The sequence below is a fragment of the Chrysochloris asiatica genome, unplaced genomic scaffold (genome assembly GCF_000296735.1).
Source record: "Chrysochloris asiatica unplaced genomic scaffold, ChrAsi1.0 scaffold00101, whole genome shotgun sequence".
NCBI classification, from domain to species: Eukaryota; Metazoa; Chordata; class Mammalia; order Afrosoricida; family Chrysochloridae; genus Chrysochloris; species Chrysochloris asiatica.
The window spans coordinates 5,204,718-5,223,467 of NW_006408619.1; the positions used below are offsets into that span (position 1 = coordinate 5,204,718).

Below are 18,750 nucleotides of genomic sequence, written 5' to 3' on the forward strand. Positions count from 1 at the left end.
GTCTCATGCTTTATTCCACAGTGGTGTACCAGGACTCTGGACTATAGAAGGTGCTCAATAATATGGCTGTAAATAGTTGTCAAGGAAGAAAGAAAGAGTGAGTGGGTGTGAGAGTGAGTGAGTGAAGGCCCTTTTGATGAGCTAGCATCTGCACATAGATGTAAAGGGGGTGAGGGAGGCAGCCATATTAAAAGGTGGCACAGGACACTTACTCTGAAGCAGAACTGTACGTTGTATGTTGAGAAGACAGACAAATGAGAAAAGCTGAATGTAGGAGGAGATGACTTTGACATCCTGGTTACACAGAAACATATAACCCAATGTAGAGACTTTGGCTTTTGTTTTGTGTGTGATTAAACACATCTGAGGATTTTGAGTAAAAAGGTAGACATGAATCCACCCAATCTTAACAAGGATGCTCTGCGGCTGTGATGAGAATATACTATAGAAGCACGAAGCAGAGAAGAAGAGCATTGAAACCTCATTAGAAGCTCTTACATGCGATCATGGTGGCACGAACCAATGGGTACAGTAGGTGGAGATGATGCAAAGTTGTGGGAGTTTAAATTTATTTAGAAGACATGACTGATAAGATTTACTGATATATTTTGATGTGGGCTATGAGGGAAAAAAATCAATAAATTCTCTTTATTTTTCACTTGAATTCCTCAAAGATTGATTTGGCATTACTTGACATGTCAGAATACTATGTTTAACAATCAGGGTTTCTATTTTGGATATGTTTTTAGACATCTGATAGGCAAAAACAAACAAAAATGTCTTAACTGTTGTTGAGACAATGCTAACATTCTATGCTCCTTTTCACATGATGGTTTAACTGACAAACTAAAAAAAATATCTAAAACCAAATGCGTAGCTGTTGAGTCATTTCCAACTCATAGCAATCTTAAAGGGTAGAGTAGAATATGGTCCCACAGGATTTCTAAGGCTGCAGATCTTTACGGAAACAGAATGTCACATCTTTCTCCCGACAGCTGCTGGTGGGCACAAACCAATGATGCTTTTGTTAGTAGCTGAGCATGTAACCATTGCTCTGCTAGGGATCGTGTGATTGTTAAGTGACATCGGTCAGTTCTGACTCATAACTACCCTGTATAGGGTTGCCGAGGAAGGGCTGGTGGGTTTGAACTGTTGACCTTGTTGTTATCAGTCCAGTGCTTATCCTGCAGTGCCACTCCAGAACTCTTTTTAGCCTTTGCCAAATGCATCTTTTTCTTTCTATTTTTTTTTTTTTTCAGGCTTTTTGTGTTACTTTATGTTCAACAGCTCTTGTTTATTCTATTGCTTATTTCATTTAATATTAGTGAATATATCATGCTTAAAAACATTTTTTTTTTGGGACAGCTTGATGGATATTTCTTTTTCTTATTCTTGAATTGTTTTCTCTTTGTTTAAATACCCCCAAACTGTTTGTAAATATAATTTTTTTATTATAGACTTCTTTGAGCCTGTTTTTTCTTGAAACTTTTATACAGCTTTCTTTTTCTAGAAACTCTTTTTTATAGTACTTCTATAGTGTAATTACTTGACAATAATAACATACTATAAAATAGCCTATTTAAAGTATATAATTCTATTATTTTTAAATACCATATTCACAAATAAATGATAGTTTAACTGTATATAAAATTTGTGTAAAATCTGTAGATTTGATTTATTCATTGGGTAGAGTATATTCTTGAGTTTAACTGCTGTCAAGTTAGTTCTGACTCACAGTGAGTGACGCTGTATAGAAGTGGCTGGTGGGTTTGAACTATCAATTTTGTGGTCAGTGGTCCAGTGCTGATCCTTCAGTGAATACCAGGACTCTGGTAGAGTATACACACAGCTAACTTGGCTGGCAGGGAAGGCAGTTAAGAAGCAAAAGGAAGGCAAAAAGAAGGGGAAAGAAAACTGATTTAGGAAATGAGAACTTATTATGTATCTTTTTCTTATTTTTGAAAAAATTAAATTCTTGCACAAATCTGAAAAAAAAAAGTGCCACAAATCCATTCCCCTTTCATTATGAAGACAACTATTTCAACATGTTAAATTCAATGTTGATGTAGAACATTCTTATTTAGAGCTGATTGGTATTCTTTGTTAATATCTACTTATTCTTTGTGTGCATTTAAATTTTTCTCTTTGCGTTTGATGATTTAAAATTTCACTACACAATGCTTTTACCCTATCTTGTGAATTCAAATTTTTATAACTTTTCATTTCTATAACATTTATGTTTTCTTCCATTATATTTATCCTGTGCTGGTTTTTGAGAGAGAGGGGAAGAGAAATTGAAAGTTAGTCCTTTACAATCAGCACCTAGATAGGAGTAAAGCATCTCACCATTACTATAAGTAATTGTTACTGTTTAATTCTAGCAACTTGGAAACATTCTGTATGCATTTAGAATGTTTCACGTCTATCAGTTTTTGCTCAACATGCTATCTGTTCATATTTTCATGTAGTTGTAGATCATTTATTCTTATTGTTGTACACAATTCAATTACATACTATACTACAATTTATTTATTTATCCCCATATTGATGAGCATTGCCAGGTTTTAGCTACCTCAAATAGTGCTTTTCTGACTATTCTAGTAACAGTTTTTGTATAAGTGTGAGAAACGTTGATACCCCAGACACTTTCTTGGCCCCTCCTAGGCACATAAACCCCTGACTAGGCCCTTACCTGGATGGGTTTATGGAAGAAGAACTGGGGTGGACCGCCTTATCCCATATGAGGTCACTGATGTGTTATCATGGGTGCTTACCCACAAAAGCTCAAGAAATCCAATCTGTACTAGTTTTAGCAAGAGTGAGGCTTGTGTATTCAATTTTGCAAAATCAGGTGTCAGACCCAGTAGATGTGGGCAGAATCGAGACATGGCTGGCTCACAAAGAATTTTCTTCTCCTGTGTTGAGAAAGTCCTTCCCCCAATTCCTCTTTACTGAGTACTATGGGGTTCCCAATCTACCCTCAATGTCTTTGATGACAGCATTCTCATTTAAAGTTTTCTTCCGTCTTCCCCATGTGCTTCCCCTATTTCCTTGGTGGATGTGTTTTTATTTTAAACTTTCTAGTCAGTCAAACAAGTCCCTTCCCCTTCCATGATTTTCTTTTGTTTTGCTAGACTGTTACCCTCTGGACTCCCCTCAGTCTTGAAGATGGACCATCCTAAAATGATTTCTCATATAAGTATATACCTGCATTTCTATTGGGTATACTCCTAGAGTAGAATTGCTATATCAAATATACAGGCAGTGAATATATTTAGCTTTTCTAGATAATGCCAAACCATTTTTCAAAAGTGTGCCAATTTAAACCTCACAAGCAGTGAATGAGTTTCATTGCTTCTTTTGTATGCCCAAATGTAATATTCTCCACCCTTTTTATTTTCGACAGTTACATGGATATGGAGTACTACTGTTATTGCAGTTTTAATTTAAATTTCTCTGATGCAGTAATGAAGCCGAATCCTTTTACATATGCTTATTGGTCATTTGTATATCCTCTTCTGCAAATTGTCCATTGAAGTCATTTGACTAAATTTCTCTTGAACTATTTATTTCTTTTTATTATTAGATAAGATTTTTTTAAAAATATATTCTGAATGCTAACATTTTCTTAGTAGCTCTGGTAATATAGTGAATTATTCTCTGGATTGCTAACTGCAAGGCCAGCAGTTTGAATCCACAAGCCACTCCACAGGAGAAAGATGAGGCTTTCTGCTCCTGTAAAGATTTACAGCCTCAGATACTCTGCATGCACAAATTGATAACACACAACCACCACCAATGACAACGCTTTGTTAGATTGTTTTTTTAAATTTGGCAATTACATTTTCCCCTTTTCTAGGCTGTCTTTTTGCTTTCCTCATGGTATCATTTGATGAGCAAAATTTCTTATTGGGAAAATTTTCTTTGTTTTGTTAATTCCACTTGGTTGTTTCTATACTGCATGTACTATTTCTAATCTTCTTTTTGTTCCCCTTAAAATGTTCACAATTATCTATTACATTGATTAAGAGTATGATTGCAAGCCAATTATTGTAATTGCCATCAATAAATTGTACAGCTGTAAAAATTCATAGTTCTAATTGTCTATAAACATTAATTAAAATATAAAATTAATCAATTTTATGACATATTCATGAATAATGCAAGCCTTTTACCACCCTTTAGTTCTTTTTTTCTCTTCCTTATGGCCTCTTCACACAAGAACTCTGTGTTATTTAATATTAGTTAATGTTGAACTTTGTGAGTATGTAATGATTGTGTGGTCATGTAGGAAAATATTCTTATTCTTAGGAAATGACATGAAGGTATATTTAGAGGTGAAATGTTAGAGGATCTTCAATTTACATAGAAAGAGTTCAGGTGAATGTGGGTATGTGCTTGTGTGTATATGTGTGAAGAGAGAAATGAAGCATAGGATACCAAGTATTAGCATTGGTAAAGGAAACACGGCGCTGTAGGGTAAGCACTAGGAAGCTGACCTCAAGGTCTGCAATTTAAATACGCCCACTGCTCTCAGAAACCTTACATAGGACTTCTGTGAGTCAGACCTGACTCAACAGCACACAAAAACAACAGCAACAAAAACAAAAATATAGTGATGTTCAATGTAGTATTTATTCTTACAACATCTCTGTAGGGTTGAAGATTCTCAACAAGAGCACAAAAATTAGAAAGAAAAATAATATGCATTGATCTTTAATCTTTTTTAGACTTAATTCTCTAAAGAGGTAAAATCAGTAAACCATACATAACCCTAGCTTGAGCTAAGGAAATGACATTTATGGCTGCAGAGGTTGACAAGTTTCAAATTCCTGGATTTGATGTCAGGGTGGAGGCTTCCCCTGATTCACATAGCTGCAGGGACTGACAAAGCCAAGATTGGCAAGTCAGAAGGCAGGCTACTGGCTGTGCAGGCAAACAAATCCAATGTTGGCAGGTCAGATGGCAGGCTTCTGACTAACAGACACTAAAGTCTTCCAGGACTGGCAGCCAACATACCATGCTCATGGCTCAAGTCCAAAATGCTGGGAGTCAGACTATGACAAGCCAAATGCAGAATCCAGATCCAACAAAAAACAAAAGAGCTTTGTCATAATATCCCTGTACATTAGGAACAGGCCCCACCTCTGAGAAAACTCCGTCAAATTACTGTCTGCTTAAAGTGTCGCCATAAATAACCACTGGACCACAAGCTCAGGTTGAACCAAAAGGTTGATGGGTTCAAAGTCACCTGTCACTCCTTGGAAATCCTACACAATGTTGCTGAGTCAGAATCCATTTGACAGCACTTCCCACCACCACCAACAGCATAGAAGGTCTCATGGGAGTTGTAGAGGCTTTCAGAAAGCCTGTGAGTCAGATGACACCACTGTGAAGATGATGACATGATACCCAATCGCATGATGTTGTGTTGCTGTTGTTCCAACTCATAACAACTCTATGCATAACAGAATGAAACACTGCCCAGTCTGCACCATCCTCACAACTGTCGTTCAGCCAATCATCTTGTTGGGGGTCTTCCTCTTATTCTTTGACCCTCTACTTTTCAAGCATGATGTCATTCTCCAGGGACTGGTCCCTCCTAATAATATGTCCAAAGTATGAGAGATGAAGTTTCACCATTCTCAACTCTAAAGAGCATTCTAGCTTTACTTCTTCCATGACAGTTTTGTTTATTTCTCTGGCAGTACAGGGTACGTTCAATATTCTTCACCAACACCATAATTCAGATGCATCGGTTCTTCTATGGGCTTCCTTATTCAATGTCTGATTTTCACAAACATATACCATGGTTTGGTTCAGATGCACCTTAGCCCTCAAACTGACATCTTTGCTGCTGAACACAACTTAGAGGTCTTTTGCAACAGATTTGCCTAATGCAATATGATGCTTCATTCCTTGATTGTCGCTTCCATGAGCATTGATTGTGAATCCAAACAAATTGAGTACTAAAACTAGTTCAACCTTTTCTCCATTTTTTATGATGTTACTTATTAATCCTGTAGACAAGATTTTCATTTTCTTTACATTGAAATGAGATCCATACAGAAAGATACAGTCTTTATTCTTCATCAGTAAGTATTTCAAGTCCTCTCTGCTTCCAGAAGGTAAGGTTGTGTTATCTACGTATTACAGGTTGTTAACGTGTCTTCCTCCAATCCTGATGCCACATTCTTCTTCTTATAATCCAGTTTCTCAGTATATTTGCTCAGCATAAAGATTGAGTGAATATGGTGAAAAGATATACTCCTTTACTGATTTTAAACCATTCAGTAGACTCTTGTTCTGTTGTAAGGCCTGCCTTAGTATATGTACAGGTTTTTTATGACCAAAATTAAGTATTCTTGGACACCCATTCTTTGCAATGTTATCCATAGTTTGTTATAATCCACACAATCCAAAGTCTTGCATAGTCAATAAAGGACAAGTAAACACTTTTCTTCTATTCTCTATGTTCAACCAAGATCCATTTGATGTTAGCAATGATATCCCTCTTTCCATTCCCTCTTCTGAATACTGCTTGAATTTATGACACTTCCTTGTCTATGTACTGCTGCATATATTTTTTAAAAATTATCTTCAACAAACTTTTACTTGCATTTGATATTAATGATATTGTTTAATATCTCCATTCCATTAGGTCACCTTGCTTTGCAATGGGCACAGATATGGATCTCTTCCAGTTAGTTGGTCAGGTAACTTGTCTTCCAAATATCTTGACAGAGATGTGTGAGTGCTTCCAGTGCTGGGTCAGTTTTGAAACATTTCAATTTGTGTTATGTCAATTCATAGAGCCTGGTTATTGCCAATGCCTAAAGTAAAGCTTGGATTTCTTCCTTCAGTACCAAACGTTCTTGATCATATGATATTTTTTCAAATGACTAAACACTGATCAATTCATATTGCTACAGTTATTCTATGTATTCCTTCCATCTTCTTTTGATATTACTAACATCACTGATATTTTGCCCATGTTGTTTTGAGGTACTATCTACTCAGTTCCACACTTATGCACAATGCAATCCTTTAATATTGCAAATCAAGGTTTGGATTTATTCCTGTTATTAGAGCTTGAGAAATGCTGCACCTGTTCTTCCCTTTTGTTTTCCCAATTCCAGGTATTTACACATTTCATTATGATACTTGACTTTGTCTTCTTGAGCTGCCTTTTGAAATGTTCTGTTTAGTACTTTTAGTTCATCATTTTTCCCGGTCACTTTAGCTTCTCTACATTCAAGAGCAAGTTTCAGAGTCTCTTCTGATATCCATGTTGATCTTTCCTCATGTGTGATGGTTTTATGTCACTCCATTAACTCTTCTGGCCTTTATCATTACTGTCTAATATATCAAATTTGTTTTCGAGGTGATCTCTAAGTTTAGGTGGGATATACTCAAGGTCTTATTTTGGCTTTCATCGTGTTGTTCTAATTTTCTTCAGCTTCGTCATTAACTTGAAAATGAGTAATTGATGGTCTGTTCCACAGTTAGCCTCTGACCTTATTTTGGCTGATGATATTATCTCTTCCCACAAATGTAGTTAATGTGGCTCCTGTGTATTCCATCTGTTGAGGTGTAAGTGTATCATCAGTCACCTTTTATGTTGTAGAAAAAGCATATTTGCAATACATAAATCATTGTCTTGGAAAATTCTATAATGGAATCTGTAGCATTGTTTATTTCAATAAGGCCATATCTTCCAACTATGCATCCTTCCTGAATGCATTCAGCTTTTGCATTCTCATAATGAGTCGGAACCGACTCCACGGCACTTAACAACAACAACAACAACAAATCTGTAATTATCAATGCGTTTTGATTGCATGTTTGATAAAGTGAGAATGAAGAAATTGGTAGAATTCTTCAAGTTCACCATCACTGGCTTTAATAGCTAGTGGGTACATTTGAATCATAATGGTATTGGCTGGTCTTCCTTGTGGTTGTATGTATATTATCCTATCATAGATAGCACTGGCATTTTCTTTTATAAGATGAATTCAACTCATGTGTCTTGTATTTGTCATTCCTGGCATAGTGAACCATGTGATGACTTGACTCAAAATGGCTACCAACAGTCCACTTCAGCTCATTGCTGTTGTTAGGTGCCATCGAGTCGGTACCAACCTGTAGCGACCTTATGCACAGCGGAACGAAACACTGCCCAATCCTGGACCAAACTCACTTCAACTCATTAATGCCTAGCAAATCAATTTCATGTGTTCTTTTTTTTTATCTTTTGCAACTTCCAATTTTCCTAGATTCATGCTTTGTACATTCTGCATTCTGACTATTAATGGATGTTTGCAGCTGTTTCTTCTCATTTTGAAACATGCCACATCAGCAAAGCAAGGTTCCAAAAGGTTAACTCCTTCTACATCATTTGAGTCAACTCTACTTTGAGGAGACAGCTTTTTCCTCAGTCGGATTTTGAGTACCTTTCAATCTGAGAAGCTCATTTCCCAGCACTGTATCAGACAATGCTATGCTGCTACTCCTAAGGTGGTTAATCCTTCAAAAGTGGTTGGTCTTTCTTTTTTTCTAGTCTGACTTAATCTAGAAGCCCTACTGAAACCTGTCCACCATGGGTGACTATGTGGGTATTTAAAATATGGTGCATCGCTTCCAGCTTCACAGCAAAACACAAACCACCACAATATGACAAACTGACAGATGAGTGGTGGAATCTCATCATGGGAGAAGACTTATCATAACTTCCAAACTACTGCCAATTCAAGTTCAGTCAAGTCAGCACACAACCTTTAACATCACAAGTTGTTATTTCTAAAATCTGAGTAGATCTTTTTTCTTTTCTTTTCTTTTTTCTTTTCTTTTAATGTGTTTATTGTGAATTGAGTGAAGTGTACAGGGCAGATTATCAGTTTTACATTCAATAAATCATATTTTGTTTCATTGCAATGATTGCAATTCCTTCCGTGTACCATCAATAACCAAGGAGATCTGGTAGTGTAGTGGTTACGAGTTGGGCTGCCAACCTCAAGGTCAACAGCTTGAAGCTACCAGCAGTTCCACTGTTTAAAAATGAAGCTTTCTGCTCCTTAAAGACTTTTTTTTTTTTTTTAATGTGCATCAAAACACTCAGGAATATACAATCATTCAAACGGCCAAAGGGCACACCTTGCAAACCTGCTCCCTGACCACCAGCACATAGTCTCTCTCTCTCCATGAGTCTAGAGTTGCTCCATCTCTCCATGTCATTACCTCTGCCTCCATCTCTGGTGTCACTGCTTCCCTAGGTAGGGTCCCACACTCCACTCTCACTCTTCTCTTTTGATGGCCCCAGGGTCCTCTGCTCTGGGACTGTAAGATCAACCACTCATCCCTTTTTGCTACAAAACTTCTACCTTTATAGTTGTGAGAATCACAATTAGTCATAACAATTACTCCCTATTAACTCATGAGAGTCTTGTCCCCATCTCCTTTCACCACACCTGTCTAGACAGGATGAAAACCACTCAGTGGGGATTCTACCTTCCCTCACACAGTCTGAATCTAAACTCCCTCTTGAAGACTTGTAAGCCAGTCACTTCATGCCTTTACAGCCAATCCCCCGCCCCACCCACGTTTTAGGTAACCGATGTCTAAGTTGCCTATCCCTATCAAGACTGTGTACAGAGGAGATGGGAACTATCCTTTCTGTAAGGATTCTTTCCCTCTTGGTTGGTGTTTTAAGCTACTACATCCATAAGTATAGATCAAGTTCATCAGACTGTAGTGATTTACACTTATTTTCTTTAAAAAAAAAAAAAAACAAAAGAAACAAAAAAACTTTTTCCCTCGTTTCTTTCCTCTAGTTGGGTTCTGAACATGTAGCCCTTGAAGCTAGGTCCAATGGGCACTATCTATAAGTTTGGGTGCCCTTGTGCATATCCCCTCACTTCATATCAGCTGGACGCTTCTCTGAGTAGGTCTTTTATTGAAACTCCACTCACTGTATGCACAAACAGAGAGTCGGGGAAGTTTGGTAAGTTGTCTAGATTGTAGTCATGATGTCAATGAATCCAGGTCCTATGAGCAACTCCTATGCCTCTTCCATCAAATCTACAAGGACACTGTTGACTGCGAGTTCCAATGAAGGCAAAAGCTAGCAGGCACTCTGGCATTTTATAGTAGAAAGGGCATACATGTGAGCTCATCTGATACCCACAAGGTCCATGGTTCAAAACTGCCAGTTGATCTAGTAAAGAAAGATGAGGTTTTCTGCTCCTGAGAAAATGTAAAGCCTCAGAAACCTTATACAGGGTCTCTATGAGTATGAATCAACTCAACAGCACTTAATAACAACAACAGAGAACATAGTAAGAGTCCTGGTATGGCACTGTAGGTTAAATATTGGACTGTTAACTGCAAGGTCAGTGGTTTAAGCCTATGGCTCCTCAGAAACCTATGTTGAGACAGTAAAAGTCAGAACTGACTTGACAGTGCTTAACAACAACAGAAAAAGGGGTCAGGATGTTTAGCTAATCAGATAGTCTGATTTAAAAAAATTATGTCCACAACAATCAAGTATTTTTTCCAAATTCACACAGAGGATGTGTGAACATGAGATGTCAGAGCCTTCATTACAGTTGTGAATTCCTAATTTTTAAACCAACCAGTTACCATGCTGTTGATTTTGATTTTTGACAACTCCATGTGTATGAGAGTAGAGCTATGCTCCATAAGATTTTAATGTCTAAGTTTTTTGGATATAAATCAAAGAGGACACTTATTCTGAGGGCTTCTGGGTGGATTTGAACTTCTGAGAATGATATATGTTTTCACCATCAGATTCTTTCTGATGTTTGTTGTTGTTTTTAAGTGCTGTCAAGTTGATTCTTGATTCTAAGGAGCTCTGGTAGCGTAGTGGTTACGAATCGGGCTGTGAACCTTAAGGTCAACGGTTCGAAACTACCAGCCGCTCCGCGGGAGAAAGATGAGGCTTTCTACTCCCGTAAAGATTTACACCCTCGGAAACCCTGTACAGGGTCGCTATGGGTCGGAACCGACTCGACGGCACTTAACAACAACAACAACAAGTTGATTCTGACTCATTGTGACCCTGTATAGGGTTTCCGAGGAGAAGCTGGTGAGTTTGAACCATCAACCTTGTGGTTTAAACCAACCTTGCAATCCAGCATGTTGACCCAAAGCACAACACCAGGTTAGGTCAATAAAATTTCACTGCCATTAAAGATCTGAAAGTTTGAGCAGAAGGAATTTGGGGCCAAGAAACCCTGTGACAACAAAGTTGAAAAAAAAAAAAAAAAAAAAACACACACACAAAAAAAAGTTCCAATTTCTCTGCTTGCTTTTCAGGTTTTTATTTGACTACTGACCATATGTCAATCACACATTGTTTTCTGCTTCTGTCAGGAGCATTTTGTGTTATTCCCCTGAATGTGTAATATCTGGGCTCTTTTTCTCTGGCAAGGTTGAGAGAGTATATTGGCAGGTAGCAGAATTTCTGAATGTTTATTTCCCTGTCTTACATCAACAGTTTGCTGAATCATTGACTTTTTCTCTTTGACAGAGTTTCAACGCTGTCAGTAGAATATGCATCCGAACAGAAGGGCATTATCATGATGTCAAGCATTATGGGTAATTCCACATAAATAGTTCTGCTGAGAGCCATACCAACTTGTATAAAGACTCCAAATGGAAGATCTCCTTATGTGTGGTTTTGTTAATTTCAGTTTAGTGTCTATTAGCAGGCTTCCTGGAAATACTATGTTGGACCCTAGACAGTCCTCTTGAACTTGAGAGTACTCTTATGTTCCTGTTATTCTCTTCTCATGGAAAAGGTTTTGTTTTTTAATTTCTCTGTTTCCATTATCCACAACTTTCTGTTTACTTTTCCTTAGTCCCCAACCTACTTAGAAGAAAGGATGTTTCTGATATTCGGATCCCATCCTACACACAACTTCTAATATCTGGGTTTGACTTTTTTTGTTTTTTTAGTTAATGAAGAACCTTCCACAATAGTATGCGTTATCTCAATTTAGAGAGATTTTTTTCCCCAAAAGGATCATGAGTAACATTAGGGGAAAGGCACTAGACTGTGAATCAAAGAAGCACACAACTGCAGTTTTGCCAGTAATGGGTAGCAAGAGGTTACTGCAATAATCTGAGATCTTATCCAGTGTGCTAGAGTGAATGATATGAAATTCAGATTCTAGGCAGATATTGAATGCAATGCCAACAGAATTTTGTGTTAGAGTGGAGAGGAGAACACAGAGGAAGAAAGAATCATTGAGGACTTCTAGACTATTTGCCACGCTGTTGCAAAGATGCAGATGTCATTAACTGAGATGGGGAAAGCTGTAGGGTTAGTTGGTTAGGAAAGGGTGGGAAATATCAGTAACATGGTTTTGTGAATGTTTGAGATTTTTATCATGTCAGTATGTAGCAATGCCAAATAGGCAGTTAGATCATGAGCCAGGAGCTCAGAGGCGAGTTCTGGCCTGAGGATACAAATTAGAAGCCAAGAGCATTTATCTGGTATTGGTAACTCTCAGACTGTATCAAATCATGGAAGCAGTCAGTTAAGATAAATAAAGCTATAAAGAGGTGACAGGAGTTAGTCTTGGGATACTCTGACTAGGAACTACAGAGGACGGACCAACAGAGGAAACTGAGAAGCAAGATAGGAGGGAAAGCAGACACTGTGGTGCCTTGGAAATCAAGGGAAGTAAACATTTCAATAAAGAGAGGGAGTGATTCTCTGTGCCAAATCATGGAAAGTAGATTTTGAAAGATATCCCTGTTTGGTGTAAATGGTTAAACATTCAACTACTAACAGAAAGATTGGCGGATCCAATCGACTCATAGGCACTCATAAGAAAGTTCTGGTGATCTGCTTCTGACAAACCTATGGAGCACTGTTCTACTCTGCAACACAGGGGGTTAGCATGAGTCAGAATTGACTGGGTGTCAATGGGTTGGTATAGAGTAAGCATCTGTTTAATAAAGTTTAAGCCATTGATGAGTATAGCATGAACAGCATAGTAGCATGATGGTATGAGACAACAAAAGAAGAACTGGAGTTTTATCACAAAAGGGAACAGAAATGGAGCCATGGTTATAGGTACAATGCCATCGTTACTTTTTATTTGGAAGCTGGATACATAACATAATGTTTGTATATTGATGTCCACATGTATGTATGTATGTATATATGTTGTATGTATGTATGTATATGGAAGATATGTGTTTGTATATGGAAGAGAGAGGGCAAAATTGCTAGTAGGAAGTCCTTCATTGGTGAAGAAATGAAATCTAAGGTCTATGTGGATGGATTAACCTTAGAAAGGTCAAGGTTTGTTTATCCATGGAACCATGAAAGAAGTCAGAATGGATGAAAAAAGATTCTGGAAGATGAGTAGAAGGGATTGTGGAAGTTTTATAGGAGGTTTCCTTTACTTTAATTTATCATTGACATTGGAAGCAGGGTAATCAACTGAGAATGAAGATTGGGGAAGAATTATGGGATGATTTAGGGGAAAGGAACAGGTGAGAAATCATTCTGTAAGAGACTAGAGGAATAAATGCACAAAAGATACATTCTATGATCCTTGGTCAGTGTTTAGGGACTACTTGAAAAGTGTGGATATGAATTAAAAGTGGGACCAATCAGAAAGGTGATGTTTTCCCCTGCCTACTTACTGTTAGCGTGGTGCATAGTGGTTACAAATTGGGCTGTGAGCTGCAAGGTCAGCAGTTCGAAACTATCAGCTGTTCCGCTGGAGAAAAATGAGGCTTTCTGCTCCCGTAAAGATTTACAGCCTCAGAAACCCTGTACAGGGTCTCTATGAGTCGGAACTGACTCCAAGGCACATAACAACAACAACCTACTGTTAATTGGCAGTGGATGTGGCATAGGTAGTGAGGAAACAGTGAAACACAGAACATATATAAATTAGTTAATACAATAGGTAATCAATCATGCAATTTAGACTGGTAAAAAAAAAACAAACAAAAAAACAGGTATGTCTACAACTAACGCTTTCTTGCATTTTTCTTCTTTATGCAGGACAAGCTGTAATTTTAAAAAATTATATAATTGCAATATCTCTGAATTTTTCCCTTTCATTCAATATTTTTTTCAAGGGCATTTTAACAAGCTCTAGTTGCCCAGTCCTGATGTGGTGCTGTGGGTTAATGCACCAGCCTGCAAAGCTGTTTGAACTGCAAGGTCAGCAGTTCAAGCTCACAAGTCACTCCTTGGAAACCCTATACAGGGTCGCTATGGGTCGGAACCGACTCGACGGCACTTAACAACAACAACAAGTTGTCTAGTAAGCTAGAGTACATATTTCCATATTTTGGGATGTTTCATTTGTAAAAGATACTGCTATTTTTCTTTAGTTTTCTCCTTTTCTATTTTTCAATAGTAGTAGAACCAATCCTCATATTTTTGTTTGGTATACAGCCACCTAAAATTAAGGCTGCATTTGCCAGCTTCCTGGAGTTAAGTGTGAACTTGTGACCATCTCTGACCAAGCGGACATAATACATAAAAAATTTGGGACAATAACATGGGCAAGAGAAGTTATACAAAGCTGTATGATAGAAGAAGTCTGGATCCTTGGTACCAGGGATACCTTTGGGCTAAGTGGCTATAAAAGAGAAATAGCTTATTTTATAAGCCAGTGTTATTGTGTGTTTTTCAGGAACTCCCAGATGAATTTCATCCATTCCGAAATTCAAAACCTTTTTCTCTCTAGCCCAAACATCCAGTTTCTTGTTTTTCTTTAGTTCACATGAGATCGCAAATAAAACTAGACAAATGGCTTTTCTTTCAAAATGGCAAAGAAGAAAAAGACCAGAATTTAAAGATTATGAGATGAGATGTTTATCATGCACATCTGTAATTCTCTGATGACTAATGTTAAGTTACAGATTTGCAGGCATGCATATGGGCACATATCTAGATTCTTCTTTCCCTACACTCTCATCTTTTAAGCCTATGAATTTTCGCCATAGGCTATAAACTTAACTGATTGACAATGAGTTGGTTCTGAATCATAATGACACTGTAGGACAGAGTAGAACGGTCTCATACGGTTTCCAAGGCTACACTCTTGAGGGAACCCTGATGGCACTGTAGGATAAGAACTGGACTGTTAACTCCATGGTTGCCAGTTCAAATCCACCAGCCACTCAGAAAAATAAGAAACAGAAAAATAAGGCTGTCTTCTCCTATAAAGATTTACAGACTCAAGAGACCCTATGGAGGGCTGCTGTAAGTCAGAACCAACTTGAAGGCAACGGTTTTGCTTTGTTTTGTTTTAATTTTTGCCAAAACAGATTGCTACATCTTTTTTTGACAGAGTGATTGTTAGACTTATATCGTCAGCCTTTCAGTTATCAGTCTAGTTTCTAACCACAGCTCAATCAGGTCTTCTCAGTAGGTGTTATACAGTTTCCTGCAGCTTATATTTAGTCTTACTCATGCTGTTTTCTTCCAAGGACAAATCTCAAATAGGTCTGACTTCACAGTTCATTGGCAGAGTAGTGATTCTTGAAAAAACCTTGTAGTTAGCAAATCCCCTAGTATTTTTTGGTTCAGATCCGCAAATTGGCTTGTCTCTGAGGAGGAAAATTTGATATTACTCACTCAAATGTCCTCAAGACTGCCTTTCCTATGTTTCCTACATTGCTTCAACATGCAACTCAATTAAGTAGGTCACAAACTTCAATGAGCGTGAGATAAAAATGTACTTCATTAGGACACAGCCTCAGAGCTATTGATTCAGTGTATCCGGGAGAGGTCCAGGATTGTACCTTCTGAAGAAGCATCATCCCATGGTCTGATGCAGACAGTGCAAGGGTCACATTCCAAAAAAAAAAAACTGCATAGAGATCTTTATGAGTTTATATGTAGATAGTCTTTGCTATTCATAAGGTTTTCAGTGACTAAAGATTCGGAAGTAGTTCATCACTCTTTCTTTTCCTAATCTGTCAGCTTGAGGACTAAGGTGCTCCTGACCCAAGCCATGGTATTTTCAATGACCTCATATCGATGCGAAAGCTGGACGGTGAATAAGGAAGATCGTAGAAGAATTGATGTGTTTGAGTTGTGGTGTTGGAGGAGAATATTAAAAGTGCCATGGACTGCCAAAAGAACCAATAGATCTGTTTTGGAAGAAATGCAGCCAGAGTGCTCCTTAGAGGCCAAGATGGCCGAACTTCGTCTCTCATACTTTGGATATATTGTCAGGAGGGAACAGTCACTAGAGAAGGATATCATGTTTGGTAAGATGGAGGGTCGGAGAAAAAGAGGAAGACTCCCAACGAGATGGATTGGCCAGGTGGCAGCATCAATGGACTCAAGTGTGGCAACAGTAAGGAGGTTGGCCCAGGATTGGACATTGTTTTGTTCTGTTGTGCATAAGATCACTATGAGTCGGACCTGACTCAATGGCACCTAACAACAACAACAATGTAGATAGTCTAATGAGTATAATGTGCTACTCATCTGTCAGTTTGTCATACTGTGATGGCTTGTGAGTTGCTGCGATTCTGGAAGTTATGCCATGGGTATTTTGAATACCATCAGGGTCACCCACTGTGGACTGGTTTCAGAAGAGTTTTCAGATGAAGATAGACTGGGAAGAAGGAGAGACGGACTGTTTCCGAATACATGGTTACTGAAAACTTATGAGTAGCAATGACACGCTGTCAGATATAGTACTGGAAGACGAGCCCCTCAGCTTGGAAGACACACAAAATGCAATTACAGAAGAACTGTCTCCTCAAAATAGAGTTGACAGTGATGATGTGAATGGAGTAAAGCCCTCGGGACCTTCATTTGCTGATGGGGCACAACTCAAAATGAAGAGAAACATAAACATCCATTAATAATTAGAACATGGAATGTACAAAGTATGACTCTAGGAAAACTGGAAAATTTCCAAAATGAAATGGAACAGAAACATCAATATCTGAAATGAATTGGTATTGGCCATTTTGAATCTGAAAATCACAGGTTTATCATGCTAGAATTGCCAAACTCAGTCATCATCAAAAATAACATATCAAGATGAGTCATGAAGTACAACACTGTTTGTGATAGGATAATATCCATACTCCTGCAGTTACTACCACTATTATTCAAATTTATGCACCAACCACTAAAGTCCAGGATGATGAAATTGAAGAATTCTGCCAACTTTTTCAGTCTGAATTTGATCAAACATGAAATCAAGATGTATTGATAATTACTGTTGATTGGAATGCAAAGGTTGGAAAAAAAGATTAGCTGTTGGAAAATATGGCCTTGGTTATAGAAATGATGCTGGAGATTGCATGACAAATTTTTGAAAGTTCAACAATTTCTTCATTGCAAATACCTTTTTTTAAACAACATAAAACAGGACTATACACATTGACGTCACAGATAATATACACAAAAATCGAATTGACTGCTACCGTGGAAAGGGACAGTGGAAAAGCTCCATATCATCAGCCAAAACAAGGCCAGGGGCAGATTGTAGAACAGATAGATCATCAATTACTCATATGCAAATTCAGGCTGATTTTGAAGAAAATGGAAATAAATCTGTGAGAGCCAAAATATGACCTTGAACATGACCCACCTGAATTTAGAGATCATCTGAAGGACAGATTTGATACATTAGACACTAAAATTGAAGACCAGATGAATCATGGGATGACATCAAGAACATAATACAGGAAGAGACCAAAAGGTCTTTAAGAAGACAAGAAAGAAGGAAAAGACCAAAATGGATGTCAGGAGAGACTCTGAAACTTGCTCTCTAGCATTGAGATACTAAAGCAAATGGAAGAAATGAAGAAGTAAAATAGCAGAACAGAAATTTTTAAAGGACACCTAGAGAAGACAAAGTCAAATATTATAGTGAAATGTGCAAAGACCTGGAGTTAGAAACACAGAGGGAATAACAGTCAGAATTTCTCAACCTGAGGGAACTGGAGAAAATTTTTAAGCTTCAGGATGCAGTATTGAAGGATTCTCTGGGCAAATTATTAAATGAAACGGAAAGCATCAAAAGACGATGGAAGGAATGCACAGAGTTACTGCACCAAAAACAAATGGTTGATATTCAACCATTTCAAGAGGTAGCATATGATCAAGAGCCAATGATCCTGTTTATTCTATCTGCTTTGTATACAGGGTTGATAGGGACAGGCAATTTAGACACTGGCTACCTAAAATTGTGGGGTTCGAGGTCTATAAAGGAACAAAGTGACTGGCTTACAAGTTTTGAAGAAGGGGGTTAGCTTCAGAGAATGTGGGGGAATGTAGAATCCCCAATGAATAGTTTTCATCTTTTCTAGATGGGTCTGGTGAAATGAGATGGGGATAAGATTCTTATGATTCAATAGTGAGTAATTGTTACCATGATTAATTGCATTTGTCACAACTGTAAAGGTAGAAGTTTTATAATAAAAGGAGCAGAGGACGCTTGGACAACCAAGAGAGAAGAGCACAAGCAGAATGTGGGAGTGTAGTGGTTACAAATCGGGCTGTGAACCTCAAGGTCGGCAGTTTGAAACTATCAGCCATTCCACGGGAGAAAGATGAGGCTTCTGCTCCCATAAAAAATTATAGCCTTGGAAACCCTATACAGGGTCACTATGAGTCTGAACTGACTACACAGCACATAACAACAACAATCCAGACAAGCAGCAACATCAGAAATAGAGGCAGAGATGAGGACATGGAGAGATAGAGCAGCAGAAGACCCTAGA

General features: G+C 37.9%; 1 protein-coding gene across 1 annotated transcript in view; it reads left to right on the forward strand.

Moving 5' to 3' along the window:
- LOC102818791 (cytosolic carboxypeptidase 4-like) overlaps nucleotides 1–18,750 on the forward strand; it is a 1,058,651-nt gene that overhangs the window by 993,695 nt on the left and 46,206 nt on the right. The window contains 1 exon segment of the mRNA XM_006867161.1: nucleotides 5,232–5,246. Within this exon segment, the coding sequence (XP_006867223.1) occupies nucleotides 5,232–5,246 (15 nt within the window).